This window comes from Barbatula barbatula (genome assembly GCF_947034865.1).
Source record: "Barbatula barbatula genome assembly, chromosome: 24".
Lineage (NCBI taxonomy): Eukaryota > Metazoa > Chordata > Actinopteri > Cypriniformes > Nemacheilidae > Barbatula > Barbatula barbatula.
The window spans coordinates 17,566,198-17,583,015 of NC_136787.1; the positions used below are offsets into that span (position 1 = coordinate 17,566,198).

At 39.5% G+C, this 16,818-nt stretch overlaps 3 protein-coding genes across 7 annotated transcripts; 1 reads left to right on the forward strand and 2 right to left on the reverse strand.

The window, feature by feature from the left end:
* Positions 1–168: 168 nt before the first annotated feature.
* Positions 169–6,559, reverse strand: brap (BRCA1 associated protein). The gene is made up of 12 exons (XM_079448468.1): positions 6,263–6,559; positions 5,415–5,576; positions 5,158–5,335; positions 4,733–4,922; positions 4,441–4,554; positions 4,031–4,179; positions 3,259–3,334; positions 3,039–3,177; positions 2,566–2,675; positions 2,053–2,142; positions 1,861–1,964; positions 169–1,743 (listed from the first exon to the last, which is right to left on the reverse strand). The coding sequence occupies exons 1-12, from the start codon at positions 6,339–6,341 to the stop codon at positions 1,374–1,376; spliced, it is 1,761 nt and encodes a 586-aa protein (XP_079304594.1). The 5' UTR covers positions 6,342–6,559; the 3' UTR covers positions 169–1,373.
* tor4aa (torsin family 4, member Aa) lies at positions 280–11,160 on the forward strand. Of its 2 annotated transcripts, XM_079448469.1 has the most exons (3): positions 280–359; positions 5,170–5,781; positions 9,448–11,160. In XM_079448469.1, the coding sequence occupies exons 2-3, from the start codon at positions 5,692–5,694 to the stop codon at positions 10,669–10,671; spliced, it is 1,314 nt and encodes a 437-aa protein (XP_079304595.1). In that variant the 5' UTR covers positions 280–359; positions 5,170–5,691; the 3' UTR covers positions 10,672–11,160. The 2 variants fall into 2 exon arrangements, with proteins under 2 accessions (XP_079304595.1, XP_079304596.1); XM_079448470.1 differs by lacking the exons at positions 280–359; positions 5,170–5,781 and adding an exon at positions 7,970–8,105.
* LOC306889485 (non-selective voltage-gated ion channel VDAC2) lies at positions 10,890–16,295 on the reverse strand. 4 transcript variants are annotated; one of them, XR_013786206.1, is made up of 10 exons: positions 16,119–16,254; positions 15,157–15,228; positions 15,026–15,075; positions 14,112–14,264; positions 13,962–14,014; positions 13,528–13,749; positions 12,501–12,651; positions 12,241–12,298; positions 11,742–11,942; positions 10,890–11,698 (listed from the first exon to the last, which is right to left on the reverse strand). XR_013786206.1 is itself a non-coding variant. In XM_079448473.1 (9 exons), the coding sequence occupies exons 2-9, from the start codon at positions 15,221–15,223 to the stop codon at positions 11,851–11,853; spliced, it is 846 nt and encodes a 281-aa protein (XP_079304599.1). In that variant the 5' UTR covers positions 15,224–15,228; positions 16,119–16,295; the 3' UTR covers positions 10,893–11,850. The 4 variants fall into 4 exon arrangements, 3 of the variants coding, with proteins under 3 accessions (XP_079304599.1, XP_079304597.1, XP_079304598.1); XM_079448473.1 differs by having other exon boundaries at positions 10,893–11,942; positions 16,119–16,295; XM_079448471.1 differs by lacking the exons at positions 10,890–11,698; positions 11,742–11,942 and having other exon boundaries at positions 11,958–12,298.
* Between the last annotated feature and the right edge of the window lie 523 nt (positions 16,296–16,818).

Sequence of the window (16,818 nt, forward strand, 5' to 3'; positions counted from 1 at the left end):
CGAAAACGTTTTAATCATTTTAATTTTTGTAAACTTAACCTTGTTTATAATGTTCATAAAAATGGAAAAGGTTCGACGTAATATGACGTCACCTCACGTCGTAACCTACACAATTAACCTGCGATTTTACGTTTCTAACATGGCGTAGAGTTCAAAGTTGAGGATCTTGAAATTCTGTTTTGATATTTATTCAAACATTTGTCCATACATATATTCACTTCGTCACCGCGGTAAAGAATAGCTTATTTACATTATATGGTGCACGATCCCACAATCCACTTCGACAGAGCAGCGTCCAAAAACGCGTCAGTGGACACGTAAGATGTGGCATTGAAAAGAAGAAATATGTCAAAAACATGGTAAGACTGTTTTTGTTTCCCAGCAGTTCACAGAAATATAATTTCCTCGTCAGAAGCCAATAATGTTGACAATACATAGCGTGAGAGTGCACGTCACTAGTGACAGTTTGACATCAATTGATAAATCCTTTAACTTGAGATGTAACGTTATGTATTGCAGTTAATAATACACATCCCACGCATTCATAACCGATGGAGAGGTGTGGACACACAAAGAACAAACACGTAATACACTTAAAACAAACCGGGTGTGTCAGAACGAGAGATCTGACAAAAGCGTCATCAGTTAGTGCGGTGGACGTCAATGCTTTACCAATATCATCAAATGAAGAGATTGCGACATTTCTCTACTGATAAAATGAACCCATTGTGTTATATAAGTGACCACAACTGTGACCTGCAGCCATAATACTGTTTACTTCTCGAGTGAACCTCACAAAACCCTTCTCTCCAGATCAACATTTCACCCCAAACCAAAAGACTAAAGCAAATTAAAATGATTACTGTAGTGTATTGTAGTAACATGTTCTTAAAAAAGTATATCATATATATATATATTATTGAATTTGTATGTTCTATTATACAATTACTTGCACGTTATATTTGTTTTACGCGTGTGTGCTTATTTGAAGGATCAAAAATGTATAACGGTATCATGAAAATGATGTCACGACGTGCTTAATGCTCCGAAATGACCAGAACCAAGAAGAAAAAAATGCAATTTTACATTTTGGAGTGAAATGTAAAGAAATCATTTTGAACAAACTGCGTCGAAGTTCGGCCGTCATTCGAATGAACTCCGCAGCACACGAATTATGCATTAAACTAAATCTGCAACTTTGTTTTCACATAAAACAAGTGGGGCTACTTTACCTCGCCTTACATTATATCAGAGATTTGAATGTAGATAAAACATGATGAAGCGTGTTTAACACTCGCGCTTCCAGCCTTTAAGCATCATGAGATCAACAACTAGACCAAAAGTCCTCAGATGACTGCACAGCAGCAATTCCCCTACTTTCCCCTCTTGGAGCGTCCTTTTCTGCCCCCGAGTTTGCCCGTGCCGTGAGCCGAGGGCCCGGGCTGGGGGGGGGCAGGGGCCGAGGCGATATTGATCTGACCCTCCTGGATCTCTTGCCGCGCATCTGCGGGCATCCGGTCGATTTGCTGCTGCGTCTCCAGGTAGAACATGACGTCTCTCAGCTGCTCCTGCAGCTCGGAGATCTGACTGTCTTTATTGGCTGTGCCCTCATGGCTCCGCCTCTCTTCCTCCTGCAGCTGCGCCTGAAGCTGTGCCTGATTGGCTCTCAGGCATCGGTTCATCTCTTGCTCCTCCCTCAGCTCTTGACTGAGCTTCACGACTTTGTTGTTTAGCTGCGAGCATCTGGTAAGAAAGCGGGTGGGTGAATAAGCAGCGCACATAAAAAAAACCATGTCAAAATGTCAGAAATGTTGAAATGTTTAGCAACTGTGACGTGGATTTTAAGAAAACAGATATTACTTCTTCTCCATGGACTGCTTCTCTTTGGCGAGATCGTTGAGTTTGCGCTCCAAGCTGTCACACTTATCGATCGTCTCTTTGAATTTGGCCTTCATGTTGCTGATCTAATGCACAAACAAAAAGAGCATGTTGCCAATAATTCAATTTTGTATTTACGGTCTTAACTTCTCTTAATGTCTGAGTGATTCTCACCTCCTCTGCTGTATCTTTCTCCAGATGAACTATTTTATTCTCCCAGTAAATGCGCTGAGATTCCAGTTGACTGGTCAGTAAATATGAGTACTGTGCAGAAGAGACAACACGTTTACCCAACGCACACTTTTTTGCAGTCTGCGCAGCACTTCTACTGTTTTTCCACTGTTTTGAAAGTATTTTCCGCACCCATAAACCTTAACCTCACACAAAACTTTTACATTCTTTACATTCACTATGTCTAATAATCAATAATCTCTTTACTATGGAGTAGGGATGTAAACAAACAAACTAACGATTTTCTGGAATTGTTTTTACATTTAAGAAATATCAGCATATCCACCTTTTCCAAGTCTGCAGCAAACACAGCGGTCCCTGCTGTTCAAAACATGTATTGCGATTCAAATAACATCTCCAATGGCTTGAATCGTCACATATTATAATCGATTTCAACCGGCTCACTGCGAATGGTTACATCCCTGCTATGGAGGTCACAACCGAACACACACACACCTCGAGCTGCAGAGAATCGATCTTTTCATCTTGGCATGTGTCGCCCTCACACTCATACTGCACCATCTTCCCATCAGTTTTACTGGCAACAAGACGGTGAACGTAATTATCTGCACAAAATAAAAACTCATTAACAATCCAGTACATGAAAAAACAATTCAATTTAATACTTTTGCTTTTCGTAACATTCTAGGAATTTGTTCAATTGTAGCATCTCATTTCTGGTCTGCATCCTAATTTGCATACTTTATGATTTTGGGCCTACAGAGGAGGAACTGACGGCAGTTGTTAAACTTTATAAATTGTAATAGTAACGGATGTTAAGCCAAATGTATGTTAAACATCAAATACATTTGCCAATATTTACAAGATAATTGCATGACGTAATCAAGTGTTATGTCCAAACACTCCTGTTCTGTACCTTTCTACAAAACATACAGATGTGTGTGTAGTATGTTTCTGATGTCACGTACCTCCTGCGTAGTCCCAGACCCTGTGATTGGTCAGCTGCATGGCGTAAGTGTGCTGCGTTTCCTCAAAGTGCTTGTACGCGTGGCGGCTGACGTAGCGGCCGCAGCCGATGTGTCCACAGATGAGACAGATCCACAGATTCTATGAGAATTAAACGCACATTTCCTCGGTTAGTGTTTGTCTGAATCTGGTTTTAAATCTGCATTGGATGTGGTTTGTTACCTCCTGCACTCCACACTCGAAACACTTGTTCTCCTCCACGGGTTCAGGAGTCTGACAGTACCTACACACGGGACACCTGCAGGACAGATCCAGTCTGTTAACACTCAACGTTAAAATCAAGAGTGAATGAATGTTTTTGGTGATGCTGACCAAAACTCATTGAATCCCGATGGATAGAATAGTTTTTTCCGGCTGAAATCGCCGTTAAATTCGCAATCGCAAATGTCCGTTTTGCGTCTTTCACACTTCAGGCTTCACTTTGCACATATTTTGACAGGTCAAATGTCATGTGTGACAATGACTTTACAGCTAAACAGATGGTGACAGAACAACCCAGCAGATCTGCATGACACATCAATGAAGAATCAGCTGGAAAAGGTTAAAAAAGCTGAATGTACACGTGAGTGTAAACAGTGTAACGCATCATGGCAGAAGAATTTGACAACAGCAGAGGGGTGCGGACGCCATGCATGAGCCCTTAACTAAATCAATGAATGCATCTGAGAGTCACAAAAGGATTCGAGTGATGAACAACTTTCAGAATTTTATACAGGTCGTGGGTTAGTTCCCCACACACACACAAATTATAGACTCGATGCAATGCAAATCCCACTCAATACATTTAAAATGTAAAGAAACTTATTCGGGAGAAATGATACAAGCAGGAATTCGATTTTATCTATCTGGGTACAACTGAAGCGTGGAAGTAAATTTAGGATATTTTATAAAATAGTTGATTTACAGCATAAATCTGAAGTGTACTTGCACTTACGAAGCATCTTCCCATCTCTGCAGACACTGACTGTGAAAGCTGTGGTTACACAGGGTGGTCAACACACCGTTCACCGACTCGTCCATCCGCTCCAGACACACGGTACACTTGGGCAGCTCGGTCAGATCCATGACGGGTAAACTGGCCCCCTGGATTATTGTGATCATTCACAAACAAACTTAAAACTTCCAGAACACACCATCTATTGTTATACATATACATCACTGCTTTAGAGTGTGTGTTTTGTGAATTGAAACAGCTAGTCAACAACACAAACTGCTTCAATTCAATCCAAAAATACAGTATCGTGGATAGAATGCATGCTGTGGATGGTTGCTAGGATGTTGCTATGAGGTCATTCAATGTGCTGATGAGCCGAAACAGTGATGTTGCCCTAGCAACGGTCTCACCTCTTCAGATTTGATCACTTCTGCCCTCTCCACATAAACTAACTGGCAGACGGCATCTTCAATGGAGTTAAACTGACGGCCGTTGCAGGCCGTGTAGAAACTGTCGGCGTCAGCCTGAAAACACAATAACACTGTCACCAGTGATGCTCATAAAGATCTTTTAAGAAATATTACAAGATGTGTTATTGAATAGCAGTAAACTCAGTGAATCCGCGGTTTACAGTACATTTAGTCAACACCCTTCAGCTAAATTCTCTAAACAACGATATCATTGGGTTTATGACTAGCTCACCTGACTTCTGAACTTGATCAGTACCATGTACTGGTTGGGCATGGAGTCTCGGATGATCTTCATGTGCTCCATGACATCATTGAAGGGCGCCACAAACTTCATGAGGTCATGGCTGGTCATGGGGGTTGGCACGGTGAGCACACAAAGCATCGCGCTGCGCCTCACGTCCTCGGTCAGTGATGTCATCTTACTGTCATAACAACATCATCGGAAACAAAGTGAAAAACGTGGTGGGGCGGATCTAAACAATGTCAACAATGCATCAAGGTTCCCATTGTTCAGCGCAACTATTATTGATGATGTGACATGTGAAACATGACCGACATCAACAAATCTCAAACCTTCGAACAAAGTGCTAATATTTAGGTATTATTTGAAAGATTTACATTTTTTGCAAGCGTCATGTTTTATAACACAGTACTAACTTTGTTTTGTAGAGATGCATGATGCCGTGCACGATCTCCACCGACGGGTTCCCGCTAAAAAAGGAGATCTGATCGGGCAGCTGTTTGGGCGGCGAGTCCGGGGTCGTGCTCACATCCGTCTGATCTTTGGGATCTCCGTTTGCATCCTCTGTGTGACCTTCAACAGCTCCTTCGAAATCTATCTCAAATAAACACAACGTTCACCGGTCAAATCACACCAGCTGCTTTAACGTGTGAGGAACCGTCGGAATCCAAACCTGGGTTGGGTTGAAAGGTCTCGATCACCATGTCGTTCATGACCCGGCTGCCCAGGTGCTGATGGAGAACGGCTGCTCGCTCCAAGTCTGTTTTACCGCTCAGCGTGGCTCTGGCGGAGGCCAGACCTTTATCTCTCATCTCTTCTTCTGACATCTCTGCTACTGTGGGACGCAGGACACAAACACAGAGTTCAGCAGGAAACCAGCAAGCTGCTTCAAAACAAAAAGGCACGTGACCTAAAAAAGCTTCTAGAAAGCAGGCCGAGGCTCCAACACAATGAGGTTTAGATGCACAACAGATCAGACACAGATCAAAAACTCATCTCTCTGTGACCACAGCGGTACCATGGTATATTGGCTCTTTTTGGTAAGTGTGGCGTCAGACACAGAACAGCTGTGTCATGTTTTTACACCCCCAAAAGATGCCATGACAGTGTTCCTTAAACCTTGTTCTTTCGGTGGATGGATTACCATTCCCATAGTTTTCCTACACATACTAACCTATTTAACTGGTTACGAAGACCTTTGTGAATACTAAGCTTTAAGTACAAATAAAACCCAAGGAATATGTTTTTGTAAGGGTACAGTAACGTTACACGCCTATTTGCGTGGAAATCAAAGCTACTTCCGCTATAAATACCAAATCATCGTGACAGTACCGTGGTATTTATGCACGGTTTTGTAAGGGTGATCTCATATCGTTACAGATCGTTTAGAAGAAGTATAATGGTTTTATTTAAAAACATATATTGATTGACAAGGCCATGGCCGTCTACACTCACCACGGTGTTGTTAAATACCGTGCTGTTGCATATGGTCAACAAATACGGTAACCGATCGTAACTCACCGGCGCAGTATTGAAAACCGTGCGGGATATCAGACTGATCGGACAGCTCGAGTCTGATGACAACCTGAGACACACTCATGTGTTCAGATGGTCAAGATCTGTTCAGTGTCTGGTCACTGCTCTGCTCAATAAACACTCTTTCTAACGCTATCAGACCGATAATATCATCTTAGATTTGTGCTAAATGAAATGATTTGATCACCAGCACGAAAACAACAATGACGTTTGAGAATGAAAAAAAAACAAATTAGCGAGAGAGTTACTTCCTGCAGTCCGGAGGAGGAAAGTTTCAAAATAAAAGTTCGCGTATGGTATTCAAAATAAAGGTTTCCTGGTCTCAGTTTCTTTATGTAAAAATAGGAAGATCTCACTGGATTATTACAAATAATGCTTTCAATAAATGCTTGGACATCTAAACTGATATGTTCCGCTCAGCAGAGCAAAATATATAAATTGTGGCTCAGCTGGGGTGAAAATACTAGCATGGCCAAAAATTATAGATTTTGTAAATGTAAAACATGATATGTAATCTTGTTATGGCATCTTAACCAACACTGCGTTATTGTGGAAAATAATAGTAAGATTATAATTATGTATGTTTACATGAACCGGGGAAGTAAAAGTACAACGTTTTATTTGTAATAATGCATTAAGGCCATGTTTAAAATCTTTCAAAGTTGGTAATTGTTGGGGCCTTGAGAACCAAGTAAATAAGCAACGCTACGCTTTTTAAAAATAGGAAGTGTTAACCCAAAAACATGTCCCCCCCCCAAAAAAAGTCTTAACACAATCTAAGCTCTGATGGTTCGGTGTGCAAACACACACTGGTTCTACAGAACGCTGCTATATTTGCATATTTTATCAGAAGCCCTTCAAACACGCATCAGTTCTAAACTATTGACAGGAACTAAACCCTCATAGACAGCAGGTGACATTAACACCGTTAGTAAGTCCTGTGGGCTGGTTTATCTACAGTAAACCACTTTCTAGAGTTAAACACATAAGACGTTAAACACATAATGATTTCATGCGTAAGAGCAATCGTTGGATTACACGAGTTGTCCTTTGCTGTTCTTTTATAGGAATATAATATTCCTTCCTTATAGGAAAACCGCAGAAAACAATTGACCTGTGCTGCAGTGTGACTGAAAAATCTGATCATTCATGATCCTTAATATTCGTGCAGATGTTTCTCAGATTAAATACATTTAAATGTTCGTACTTGAAATTATTTGAAAACGTGAGGCACTCAAAACTAAGCTTAACAAAATGTAATAAATTAAAATAAAAATAATAAATGGATTACAACATCAATAATATAATGACAAAAGCACAACAAAATTGCTAAAACTTAAACAAAAAACACTTAAAAGTTTAAATACAGAGAGCTAATAATGAATCAAATATTCAATAATAAATACTACAATCATTTTATATTTACATGAATAAAAACCGATATAAACTTTTTGTCAAATACCAGCTGAAATCTTTGTTTTATGTTATTTATATTTTATTTCGTCACCGAACACTGAAATACAAATCAAAGCTAAACAAAAGTTCATCCTCTAAACAAGACATACAACAAAGTGCAACAAACTATTTTTAAAGTAACACTCGAGGTTTCTTTTACATAAAAGGGTAGGCGTGGTGTTCGAGAATGCTCATGAAGGAGGCAGAGCTTGTCGTTGGTTAAAATGCCTGTAGTCGTGAAGAAGTCACCACCCCCCTCTCTCTCTCTCTCTCTCTCTCTCTCTCTCCTCTCTCTCTCCACAAACTGTAGCTTGTGAAGGAATTTAATGTTTCAACCCCTCATATCAGCAGTTCTTCACACTGTTTACTAAAGGTAAGCAAACTGTTTTTTAATACCCACTCTTTATATTTTTCCCTCTCTTTGCATTTGTCTTTCTAGATGTCTGATGCATCTGCAGTTGAACCACAGCAGCAGAAACAACTGTGTTTTCTTAACTTAAAACTTCCTCTATCTCAGCGGTCTCAACCTAAAGCAGACGTGGCCAAGAACAGACAAAACTAGTTTGTTCATGACCTGATACTCTCATTGAGAGATTTCAAAGAGTCATGATTTAGTGAGAGTCGGGCGCAGTGTCTTTTTTTTATTGCCCTCCAGGGGTGTGAGTAAAGCAGAAAAACGGCCAGGAAGGAAACCGTATTTGCTTTGGCAATGGTCTGCATGAAGGAAAAGCAGAATGCCAGGAATGTTAAGAGTTTGCAGAAGAAAACCGTGTTCAAATATGTCTCAGATCTTTTGGAGAGGGTTTAGCACAAGAGTTTAGTCAACGTTCACTCTATTTTCGAGTGATATTTCTTTTCTGTCTTTCTTCCTGGAAAAGGTAGTAAATTGAGAGGTCTCCTAGGAATCAAAATCTGCAGCTTTTGTCATTAGATACCGGATGGACACAGAAAGCATGTCTTTTGTTGGAAGCGAGCCTCTTTGTTTTCCATTGTAGTTAAATGGCATATCGTATGGTTACGGCGCTGCACGGTGCGTCAGTGTCCAGGCAATGTGTCTAGAGTTTAAGTTTTCAAATTTAAAAAAATCGTTGTAACCACAACACTCATCTATTTATAACTGTACCAGTTTCTGTTAGCTTTCAGTTGTCCAAAAATAGAAGTTTCATCTTGCATCGCAAGAGCTTGCATGATTCAGATCGTGGACATAGTATGAGTCATCATGTATGAACAGATTTGTCATTCAGTGAATTGATGTGCTTGTAGTGTTGTGGTTTTTTCATTGACATACACAGAAGAAATTGGACAGCACTTGTAACTTGTATATACTTTTTAAAAGAAAGGTGCCAAACGATGCCATAGATAGAAAAATCATTTCTGGCTGTAGAACCTCAACATCCACAGCACTTTTCTGTTGCACAAAAACTCATTTTTAAGAGCATAATGGTGCCCATATTAATAGCTAGATAAGATTTTCTATATTTTCCTATACAAAATCTAGAATATGATATTACTTTTTGTTGATGAAAATGTATAACCTAAATGCAATGTAAATAGTTTTGTATAAAGTGTCTGTAAATACAGAAAGATGCTGTATCCACACTCTTGCTTGAAAATAAGAGTAAAACCATGAACCACCTTTAGTCACTTTAAACTACATGTTCAATTTAAGTCATCCTGAAAGTTTCATCTCCATAGTTTTGCTTTTATACTGACAGATGGAAGAACAAGACCTATCCGACCGACTGACGGAGAACCCAATGAAAGACACCAAAGAAAACGGAACGGTGACGTTTTCCCAGTTCTCCTCCAGCGTACGCACCATGGTGCGGATTCGCCAGAAGTACCAGGCCATGAAGAAACGACGCCTGGAGATCACGACGGCGTCTGCGTCTCAGATCCTCTCATCTCAACGCTCCACCAGCCCTAAAGTTTTCACGTTTGATGATATTCCCATCAACAGTAACCCATCTTCCCCTCGCAAACGGAGGAAACGGAAGGGGCGAGTTTTGTATCCCAACAGCAATTTGAGAGCCGTTCCGACAAAAGAGCGCAGCCAAGCGAAGAACTGCCTGTACTTGTTGTGCGTAATTGTCTTTCTGCAGATTTACAATGCCATCGAGAACCTGGACGACCACGTGCTCAAGTATGATCTTGACGGACTGGAAAAAACTCTTAAAAGAGAAGTGTTCGGCCAACAAGAAGCCACAGAGAGACTTCTGGGTCACTTGCAAGATTACCTGTCGACTTACGTTCACAATAAACCTTTGGTGTTGTCGCTTCACGGACCTACGGGAGTTGGCAAGAGCCACGTCGGTCGCTTGTTGGCTCAGCATTTCCGTTCAGTGGTTGGCGACCAGTTAGTAATGCAATACTTTGTTCTACACCATTGCCCAACAGAAGATGATATCCCACAATGTATAAAAGCTCTGAGCAACCAGATCTCGATTACGGTAAATCAAGCTGAGGAAGAAGAGAAGATACCGCTGTTCATCTTCGAGGAAGTGGAACACATGCCTGGCGAGTTGCTGGACACCTTACGTGATGTCATTCGTCCCCAAAACAACAACGAATACTTGAACGCAATCTACATTCTCATTAGCAACCTGGGGCATGAAGACATCACCAAATTCGTCCTTCACAACTCCAGCGTCTCCGCATCGGGACCCTTGAGCTTGACTCAAGAACTGACCCCATGGCTGCGCAACTACCTGCACGGGTACCACCAGATATTTCAGGAAGTCGAATTAATACCCTTCACGCTTTTAGAGAAAAGCCACGTCATGGACTGTTTTATGGACGAGATGTCCAGAGAAGGATTTTATCCCGACCGCTCGCACATAGAAAGACTTGCGGAGGAACTTTCCTATTATATCGTAGGCGAGCTGGAGTTCTCTCATAGCGGATGCAGGCAGGTTGTGGCGAAGGTGAATCTTCTCTGATCCTCTGAGTCTGCGGTGCAGATGGGATATTATTCAGACAGGAGACTTTGTGTTTTGGCTTATTGACAGTCATTTCAATCAACATTTTTATGTCAAACTAAAGGCATTATATGCAAAGAAACGACATAAAGAAGTGTTTTCTCACTCATAATGTGCACTTTGAAGTGGCTCTATGACCTGCCATGGGAAATAACCCAAAAAACGCAAATGTTTATTTTTTTCATTTATTGGAATCTCTCATGTTTCAAGTTGGACAGAATGAGGTTTCCTCGAGGATAAGAGTAAAATGTGTGTTCATTTGGTGTGTGTGCTTTGGTGAAACAGAAGAATGAATGTAAATCTGAATGTCATTCATAAATCCATTTTTACATAATCTATCACATTCATTTCAATCGGACTACGAGAGAATCAGTCTATGAACGAAGAGTGAACATGATGTCGGTTTACGTATCAATGTCTGTGATCATACAGTAAAGGGATCGTTCTTCTAAAAATTTAATTCTTTCATCATTTACTACTTCTGCAGAACCCAAAAGAAGATATTTTGAAGAATGTTGGTGACCAAAAACCACGAAACCCCTTGAAATTTCTTGCTTTGTGTTCCACAGAAGAAACAAAATCATGCAGATTTTTAAAGACAGGATGGTGAATAAGTGAATTCTCTCTTTTAAAAATGAAGTTGGGTCGCTGCTCTCTCACTGACAAGTGAGTTCTCTATAAATATACATATACAGAGTCGGTTCAGTTTCCTGTGACTATTACACTAGATAAAGCTCTATAAGTGTAGTGCCGCCCAACTCTCTCTGAGAAAAAAAACCCACAAGCAACTGCCATACAACCACTGGACGTCTCACATCAAACGCTCTAAAAAACTCACACTGACACGGCCCACAAGCCTTCATTTCTATTAGGTATACAGTGCTTGTGTGCTTGTGTATTTTACCCCGGGTGCTCTACACAAATACGGCCCTCTTTTGATTCTTGTATCAAACATTCTTACATAATCAATTAGACGACAAATATTTCCCTTAGAAGGGCTGATCTTACGCTTGGCCAAGATCAGATCTTGCGTGTCTTACAGGCAATCATCAACATGCTAAGAGTCCTTAGTCAGCGAATGTTGGTGTGTGATGGGGTGTTTAATCATTCTGGGATGGCATGAGGGGTGTGGAAGTGCAGCTACGCTTCCAGCTCAAAGCCCAGTCCCACTTTGTGTCCACCGGTGTTGAAGTTCTTCCCGTCGATGAGAGCTGACAGAGTGAGTTTTACTCCTGCACAATGACAGTGAGAAGACGTTTAATGTTGCACAGAGATAAACGGATGTAAAAACATTGTAGATGTGTGTAAGGGAAGTGTAGTAATGGATGTTCTTTTGTGGTCAAATGATTGCTCATGTGGTTGTTCCCAGTGTATTTTTAGCTGATGTAGTTGGTCATCCAGGTTTAATATGCATGTCAAAATTTACATACTGCGCACAGTGTACAAACAACAGAAATGGTACAAACAGTAAAAACGAGCCAAGACAACGATCAAACACAAAGATTAAAGGCTGTAAACTGAGACGATTACCGGGTCTTAGACTCTGACTGTAACCCACTCCTATCAGAATGGCGTTGTTCACCTTGGCCTGTTTTGAGAAAATAGACAGTCTGGTAATACAAGATCTAAAGCCTTCTGCAACCTGTAAATGTTTAAAATACAATATCGCCTATAATTTGCTCTCCCTCATGCCATCCCGGATGTATATGAGTTGGCATGAGGATGACTAAATATGAGAGAATATACCCAAACTAAAACAACGCATGCATGTGTTAAAATCCTGAACTTACAGATACGGAGGCGTCTTTATCTAACTGGTACTTTGCAGCCAAGCCGAAGCGCGTGTTGTTGCTGCCTGCGGCCCAAGCCAAAGTGATGGCTGTCTCCAGTTGATCGTTCACTTTCTGATAGACAGAACCTCCAAACTCGGTTCCATCATTACTGATTGATACATGAAACACTTGAACAAGCTTGAAATATCACTCCAAAACACAACCTTTAAAGGGATATTTCAGAGGCGAACCAAAATTTACACATGTTTTACTCACCCTCAAGGCATCCTGACTGAATATGACTTTGTTCTTGAAGAAAAATGCAGTCTGAGTTATAATACCACATATTATTTTTCATCCAACTGCAATAACGGGACAATTTTTTAATTTGAAAGCTCAAAAAAGTGCATACATCCATCAAATAACTGCTCGACGTGGCTCTGTGGTCTTGACGAAGGTCTTCTGATGCAAATCAATGGGTTTGTTGAAGAGAAATGTCCATATTCACAGTGCTATTAACGTTGATGTCTAGCTTTAGTCATCTCTTGAATGCGCGTGAACCTGAGGCTTGTTTTTCCCGGCGCAGTTCTTTGATGGATGGATGCACTTTTTGGAGCTTCAAAAAACTGCTACTCATTCCCTCCCATTCTAGCGCTTGGAAGAAAAATGATATGTGGTATTATGACTCCGACTGAATTATTGTTCAAGAAGAAAGTAATATTCAGTCAGGATGCCTTGAGTAAAGGATGGGGAAATTTTGGGTCGCCTCTGAAATATCCCTTTAAATTGTTTTATATTAAACTTTACCAGTTATTGACAATCATCATTACTTTTCTTACCATATTTATATATCGATTACCTGCAGTGACAGATAATAAACATCATAAAACATATTGTATTATTTAAATATTTAATCTTTTGTATTATTTATGATACATGCCAAGATTAAATTGAATTTATATAATCTAACTGCTTAATACACATTGGATATGCTTTTTTGGTTACTGAAAAACTCACATCGGTGTCACAGTTTCTTGATACTCACACGTTGGTGTGAAGCTGGAAGTCTCCGGTCTTGTAGCCCAGAGCAAAGTTATTCTGCACCAGTTTGGACTTGGCTGTGTCAAACGCCATCTGGTATCCCACCAGCCACCCTTGATAGCCCAGAACCGCTGTGGAGTGCACGACCGGGCCCTCGAAATCCACATCACAGCTCAGGTTGACGTACTCACGCTTGTAGCTGTTCTTCAGCTTACCGCTCTTCTTGCTGAAAAAACAATGTTTCAATGGTTTTCACTTTTAAATAAGTTACACATTGATTTCTTGTGGGTTCGCCTATTTTGTGATGTTTCCATTCAAAGTATATATTAATTTAACATGCATTTTGTTTTAAACTAAGGGTCAAAATCATTCTGTATACATAAAAACACAACCATAAGACATAAGAAAACAACCCAGAATATTGTAAAAGCAGCTCACCCTGTGTTCGGTACAAAAGACGTATCCAAGGCCACTTTTAAACCCTGTGCGAGCTGAGAGAACAGATGATTGACAGGAATGCTTCAGTAGGTCAGCGTGTGTGACAGACAGACAGACAGACAGGTGAAGACGAGAGCTTCATATACAGACCTGATCTTCCACTGAGATCTCTGTGCTTAGCATGTTATCCGTGTTCCACTTCTGGTTCAAGCTCAGTCCAAGATCTTTCATCTTATACTTGGTCTCCAAAGTTCCGCCACCTTTGCCTGTGTCAGTGTTGGTGGATCCAGATGTGTTGAACTCCTGAAGATCAATTACAATTTATGAGGAAGAAAAATATATATATTTATAATTTTATATCAGAGATTATAACAGCATTGCCTAAGATTAGCAGTTGTTGGCTTTTTCTATAATCAATATGGGTCTTATTGGGACATATGAAATAGGAAGTATTTCAGCCTACAAAATGTTCTGATATTCTCGTTTTTATAATGTCTTGATATCTGAATTGATTCATTCGCGTGAACTGTACTTTTTGTTTAAAAATGGATAAAACACTATGGATTTGTAATTTTACATAAAGTCAACCATGAATTCATTTATATTGGTCAGAACGGTTTATCTGTGAACATGTTACAGATGTAACATAATATGTTAAAATACAGCAATTAATCTAAAAGATTAGAAGAAAACAGAAGAGTATGGTGACATGATATGACTGTATGACAGCTATGATCTGTGATGTAAATGAATAATGTTAAGCACAGAACCCACAGATCGGATTAGGGGTTCCTGAATGTTACAGAAGTAAAGTGGTCATGTGAACAAAATTCACACACGTCATGAATACCACACCACAGATAAAAGGTTCCCACAAGCTCGCCCAGTAAGGTCAAAGATGTGCGTAATGTTGACCACAAAGACAGTTGGGTCCTGATGGTAAATGCAGCCCACATACAATGTCACTCTCACAATAATCTTACCATCTAGATGCATTTTCCATGAATCTGCATCACTGTTGTGGTTTACACACCAAACCTGTCTCTAAATAGAATTTAACTCACAACTCCATTCTGAGCTTTCGTCTTGAGGTCCAACTTCACAATACCAAAGCCTGCAAAAAGAAAAGTATGCTGCAAAACCATGCAAACTGCTTTAGAAAGGATCATTTATAGTACAAAGACAAAGCTCTCACCGTAACCCTTGCTAAAGATGTCTTTGGCTGCTTTGCCCAAATCAGAGTATGCAGGAGGAACAGCCATTGTGTCTAATACAAACATAAAATGAAAAAGACATTCAAAAATATTATTAAGATCTAAACATATCTGAAGGGCCTTTGTTTCATCATTTTTTCTATTTTGCACGTAATATTTTGAAATCTATTAAGATCGATGATTGGGAGTGACACATGCAGGACCCGATAATGTTTTCTCTTACCAAGTTCAGTTCAAGAGATAAACAGGGTCAAGAAAATTGATGCTCAAAAAGGATTCTCGCTTTGGTGGTTTGCAAATGATGTGCATGCTTTTATCAGTAACACTTCCCCCTTTGGTTAAATAACCAAGATTAGAATCAGATATGTGCCTCACTGACCCTAAAAACGGCAGCAAACACAGATGCACAGTCATGTTTGTGCTGGAGGGGGCGTGTCCTTGATAATCTAATCATGAATGAAGGTAAAGCCTTTAAGACTTAATCATATAAAAAACTAATGGTATACAGACAATGAAAAAAAAAACATCAATATTATTATTATTAAAGATGTTAACAGCACTTAACTATAAAGCTGGTTTTGATTTTATTCAAATACTTTTAGGCTGAGATTAAGTATTAATGGGGCTGATGTGCTTGTCATTAACCCCACATGCAACCCTAAATGAAGAGTTTGGTTCCACAATGAGGAAAAAAGATCAAAAACCATGTTTATTTATTGTGCATTCCAATGAATATCAATCAAAGCGCAGTTGGTTTGCTTTGATTTAAGACATAATAACAAAAACATGCAGCAAACTAACACAATAAAAACATGATAACATAATAAAAAACTGAGTTAGTTCATCTTGGAACCAAACTCTTCAAACAGTAGATATTTAACTCTGCATTGTTTTAAGAGCTGGTTATAATAATAATAGTAATAATAAGAGGATAAAGGCATACCGATGCTGCTGTGGTTGTGATCGAGAGAAAATAATGATGCGAAAGATCAAAAGCTTTAGAGTTTACAGTATTTCAGATTTGACTCCTAACTACTGCTGCAGGACAAAGTGAAGGAGACATACTGCGCGTGCGCACTGGGGTCGCAGCCAAACTTAGATTTCAAAATAAATGTCCTATATCAACGAGGAAGTCGTTTAATCAAACTTACATTCAAACAGTATTTTCCAACCAAACGTACAGGTTCACTTATTGAATTATGTTATATATTATTTAATGGTTCCAATTAAATCTTTTTTCTCCTGTAGCTATTTGAACGTCTGTACATTATCTTCAACATTTTGTACATTTATTTGAGTAGACGGTATAATGTCTAGCAAATCAAAATATTCTCGGTTTAGGTTTAGGCCTCTTGTCATTCTCGTCATCTTTACCCCGGCAGACGTCCTCGTCTTCAACCAAAACAATGTTTTATTTGTAGCTCTCAAAAAATGAAATGAAACAATACATCTTAATCTTAATTTTAATTACTAAAATAATATGCTTGCTTTCTTTGTATTTTTTGAAGAAATCGTGTAAATAAAAATAATACACATCGTTATTTGATACTAATATAATTAAATAAGTAAATCAATGGTAAATATATGTGATTTTATTGTATCTAGGTAAATTATAAATACTACGTATCATCGTTTGTTATTAA